At 37.0% G+C, this 4648-nt stretch overlaps 1 protein-coding gene across 1 annotated transcript in view; it reads left to right on the forward strand.

The window, feature by feature from the left end:
* Nucleotides 1-4382, forward strand: part of LOC106879097 (G patch domain-containing protein 1) — a 25394-nt gene extending 21012 nt beyond the window's left edge. Inside the window, exons 12-15 of the mRNA XM_014928532.2 lie at nucleotides 368-495; nucleotides 1558-1661; nucleotides 2839-3014; nucleotides 4035-4382. Coding sequence (XP_014784018.2) covers nucleotides 368-495; nucleotides 1558-1661; nucleotides 2839-3014; nucleotides 4035-4367 — 741 coding nt within the window. The 3' untranslated portion in view covers nucleotides 4368-4382. The remainder of the gene's footprint in view (nucleotides 1-367; nucleotides 496-1557; nucleotides 1662-2838; nucleotides 3015-4034) is intronic.
* Nucleotides 4383-4648: the final 266 nt, after the last annotated feature.

The following is a 4648-nucleotide window of genomic DNA, read 5'->3' on the forward strand; positions in this document are numbered from 1 at the left end:
ATATATATATATATATATAAGCATGTGACATTGTTTAATTTGTGCTACTTTTTTTAAGACAGTAGAGTTTGATTAGAAGAGGATTTGGTTGCTATATATAGCATCTTGTAAGTGGTGTTGTTTTGCTCCAGGTTAGCCATGACCATCCCATCTTTTTTTCCAAGCAGACTGAACCCAAGGCTTCATTATCTATGTCTTTCATTATTACGGCAGATTGTGATTTGAGGGGGATATAGCTGCTACTTCTTGCAGGTTGAGTAATATTTGGTGGTCCCTTGTTGACACTGTGCACGTTATGAGTTTATGTAAAGCTGTGTTTATGCCCTGACAGATCAACCATGTTTTTTTCTGGTTTTAATTATTGCAGGCCAAAAAGAAAGATTTGTCAAATGCAGCAGAAATGAAACTGTATGGAAAATTAACACGGGAAATATTTGATTGGCACCCTGACAAATTGTTGTGTCGACGGTTCAATGTTCCTGACCCCCACCCAGGGTATGTGACCTACCTTTGTTCTCAATGTATAACTTGTTGTATGGCCCGAAGGCAATTCTGATCAAGCAGACCTATAGCATACAGTTAGTTGGTTGAACGAATTAAGTGTGACCCACAACTCTTATTTTTCTCCAGTTATGCCTAGCCTCTACCTAGCTTAAGACTACACTGCACTCTCCAATATGCACTGATGAGTCATATGGAGTGGACTGTTACAATGTGGACATACTGCTCTCTCCCCAGTGTCCAGTGTATTTCTGTATACCCACAAATTCTCATTGTTTTCATGAAGTAGATTCAACTTGAATTGCTGTTCCTCTATCCTCCTTGACACAATGTTTTGGGTCAGTGAGGCTATTGACTTGTAACTAGTATTTCAGTGTTGAATGCAGGGACAGCACTGCTATCTCACAACACACTTTCTTGCTGTAAAGATCCTCTATTTATTATGATGCTTTGTGCTTTCCTTCATCATCATCATCGTCATAAATTATGATGGTATTACTCTGTTGTTGCCACTATCTTCATTATACATTTATTCAGCAGAATTATGGTTTGACTATTTGAGCCTGTAACACTGGTTTACCGGTGGATGGCTTATTTTTCTCTATACCATAGCACCACTCTATACTATAGCACCAGTGGGGTGCCAGGTATGTGGTAAAATAAGGTTCAGGAGGTCAGGGCTCAAAGGGTTAAGCACCCCATATAAACCCACATAACTTCTTTGTATGTTTGGAATTTTTGGAAAATTTTAGGGCGATTTAATTGTCATTTTTAGCACAACTCCTGGTCATCTGATACCTTTCTTGTTTCATTTCACTCTCACATGTATTGATGTTTTCCAATATTTTTCTCCCCGTAAACACATTTAATGGAATGATGATGCACCCAAGTGTGGTCCATTGCTAGGATTTAAGCAAAAAATTTGGACGCTCCATATTTTAAACACTGATTTAAAAAAAAAATTCGATGAGTGAAATTTTTTGGATTTATGTTTTCAAGTAAAACAATTTTCTCGCATGGCTGGACACGCTTACACAGAAGTTTGGTATATTTTAGGTCTGGTATTATTGGTGTACCAAGATCAAGACATGACAAATATTCCATTTTTGATTTTCTTGCACCACCGCCGGTAACAGAAGAGAAAAACAAATGTCAGCAAGGTACTGTAATGTGGTCTTTTTTATTTGTATTAAGTCCAACTTTGATTTTATTTATTGTTGTCATTTTTGCTTGCAGTGTTGAGTTTAGTTTGATGTTAGTACTCTACCTGGAAAGAGGTAGAATTTATTTCAATTTCAAAAATGATAAACAAAAGTTGTAGAAGAAGAATAGAACTAGAAAAAAAAAGCCATGAAACTGCTGCTGCTTACTAACTACATCATCATCATCATTTAACGTCCATTTTCTATGCTGGCATGGGTTAGGCAGTTTGATTGGAAGTGGTAAGCCGGAGAGCTGCACCAGGTACCAGTCTGTTTTGGCTTGGTTTCTACAGCTGGATGCCCTTCCTAATGCCACCACTTCATAAAGTATACTGGGTGCCTTTAATGTGTCACTGGTATGGGTGCCTTTAATGTATCACCAGCATGGGTGCCTTTAACATATCACTGGCACAGGTGCCTTCTATGTGTCACCAGCACCAGCCATGACTATGATTTCACTTAGTTTGACATGTCTTCTCAAGCACAGTGAATTACTAACAGTTTCAACATCTGAAGATCATATTTCACCATCTCATCCCACATCTTCCTGGGTCTCTCCCTTCCACAGAGAAAAATATTTTTCATTTTTATTCAAATAACATTGGAAAAGAATAAAATAAATGGGGCAGGAGGTGGTGGGGATGAACAAATTAATGACAACCCAATATGGTTAAATTGGTTGAAACAAAGTTCTATCATGGCTAAGGTGCATGAAATACTTGTTAGTCATATATATATATATATATGGCATTAGGAAGGGCATCCAGCTGTAGAAACTCTGCCAGATCAGATTGGAGTCTGGTTCACCAGTCCTCAGTCAAATTGTCCAACCCATGCTAGCATGGAAAGCGGACATTAAACGATGATGATGATGATGATATAAATATATATATATATATTCCTGCTAAGCCAATTTAGCCTCTTTTATGAGTGTATATGTATGTGTGTGTGCGTGTGTACTCTTGTTTAGATATATGATGTTTGTAAATGAGCATCGTTATCATGCATGTCAAGATCATATGTCCCCTTTGAAGCTTTTTTCTTTCTTTTTTTTTCTACTTCATTATTTGGGGATTTGTTTTTTCTTCTTGAATCCTCTGTATTTTTGCTTTCAATGCTGATCCATCATTATCAGCTGATCCTCTGAAGAGCAGTGACAACGCGGCAAAGAATACCAGTGATAAAACAACAACCCCTGCACCTGAAAAACCTTCCATTTTCAGTCACCTAATGGCTGAGAAGCCAGCCTCTACACCTTCCAGCTCTGATAGTCCCGACAAAGAACCAGTGATAACATCAACTCCTCAACCAGTAAGTAAAAAAATTAGTATTCCACCCTTTCAGTCGGGGACTGAATTTGATCTGAAATTTAAGTCTTTATGCTTACTTTAGAAATCATTACTATTATTATTATTATTATTATTATTATTAATATTATTATTATTATTATTATTATTATTATTAAGAAGGTACCAAGCTGGCAGAATTGTTAGCATGCTTGACAAAATGCTTAGTGATATTTTGCCTGTTGCTACATTCTGAGTTCAAATTCTGTTGCGGTCGACTTTACCTTTCATCATTTCAGGGTCAATAAAATAAGTACCAGACAGTACTTTGTGCAATATGTGTGCAGTTCCAAGTAATGCCGATTTTTGCAATACACCTAGATTGTAGGTTATTTCTTAAGTTTCCTGATGTTTTTCTAGGTTGGGTGGTATTGAACCCAATGTTCCGATGACAATAGGGACAACCTTTATGCTTGACTCTCGTAGCTGCCACATCTTAGCGATCTCAATTCTCAGGTCTCCGTATTCATCAATCTTTTCTCTTTCTTTCATGATAATATGTTGATCTCCTGGTGCTGCCTCATCAGTTATTAGGCACTCTTGTTTTGTCCCTCCTAAAGCTTACTAACACCTTGTCTGTCTGGAAGTCAAAGTCCCAGAGGATTTTTCCCTCCCCCTTTTTGTCCATTACCTTTTCTGATGTATGTTTCATAGATTTTCAACCTGGTTGAAAATCTCTCAACCAGGTTTCTATCTTTATCCTTATTCCATCTTTGTTACGAGGTCAATTTTGTCTTTAATCATTTAAAGGGCAGAGAATTTTGGTGGTTTACAAATGAACTTGAATTGTGTTCAGAGTTGAAGGAAAATTTCTTTGCAGTGAATTATATTGTATTTTGATTTATGAATTTACACATAATATGGCTTATGTTGACTTGTGAAGTGAAGCTGATGTGGGACACAAATATTTTAAACTGCCCCAATAAATACTTTTGTTTTATTGGATTTGTTATTTATAGAAGCCTTCTGGTTTCTTTCATTTCAGACTGTAGAAGAGGGAGAGAGGCCACCTATGGATCTCTTTAAAGCTATATTTGCTGACTCATCCTCAGATAGTGAAGAAGAGGAAGAAGAAGAGAAGCCTGAGAGAAAGACAGAAGAGCACAAAGAGGAAGAAAAGAAGAAAAAGGAAGGAGTGAATGAAAATGAAAAAAATAGGGCAAAAGAAACAGAGTCCAAAGAGAAAGAATTGAAGCCAACATTACCACCAGGTAAATCAGTCTGTATTAAATGTGAATATCAAATTTGCATTTATGTATCTGAGTTTTGTGTGTATATATATATATATATATACTCACGCACACATATCTTTTATTAGTCATTAGACTGTGGCCATGCTGGGGTACCACATTGAAGAATTTTTAGTTGAATGAGTTGAACTCAGTACTTAATATTTTGCTAAGCCTGGTACTTATTCCATCGGTCTGTTTTGCCAAACTGCTAAGTTATAGGTATGTAAGCCTGCCAACACCAGTTGTCAAGCAGTGGTGGGGACAAACAAACATAAAAACACAAACGCACCAAGTTCCAATGTCTGTTTTAGGTAAGACATGTACTTTGTAACCATGGGACCTCAGCTTCAGTCAGACTACATGGTAC

Source organism: Octopus bimaculoides, chromosome 20 (genome assembly GCF_001194135.2).
Source record: "Octopus bimaculoides isolate UCB-OBI-ISO-001 chromosome 20, ASM119413v2, whole genome shotgun sequence".
Taxonomy (NCBI): Eukaryota; Metazoa; Mollusca; class Cephalopoda; order Octopoda; family Octopodidae; genus Octopus; species Octopus bimaculoides.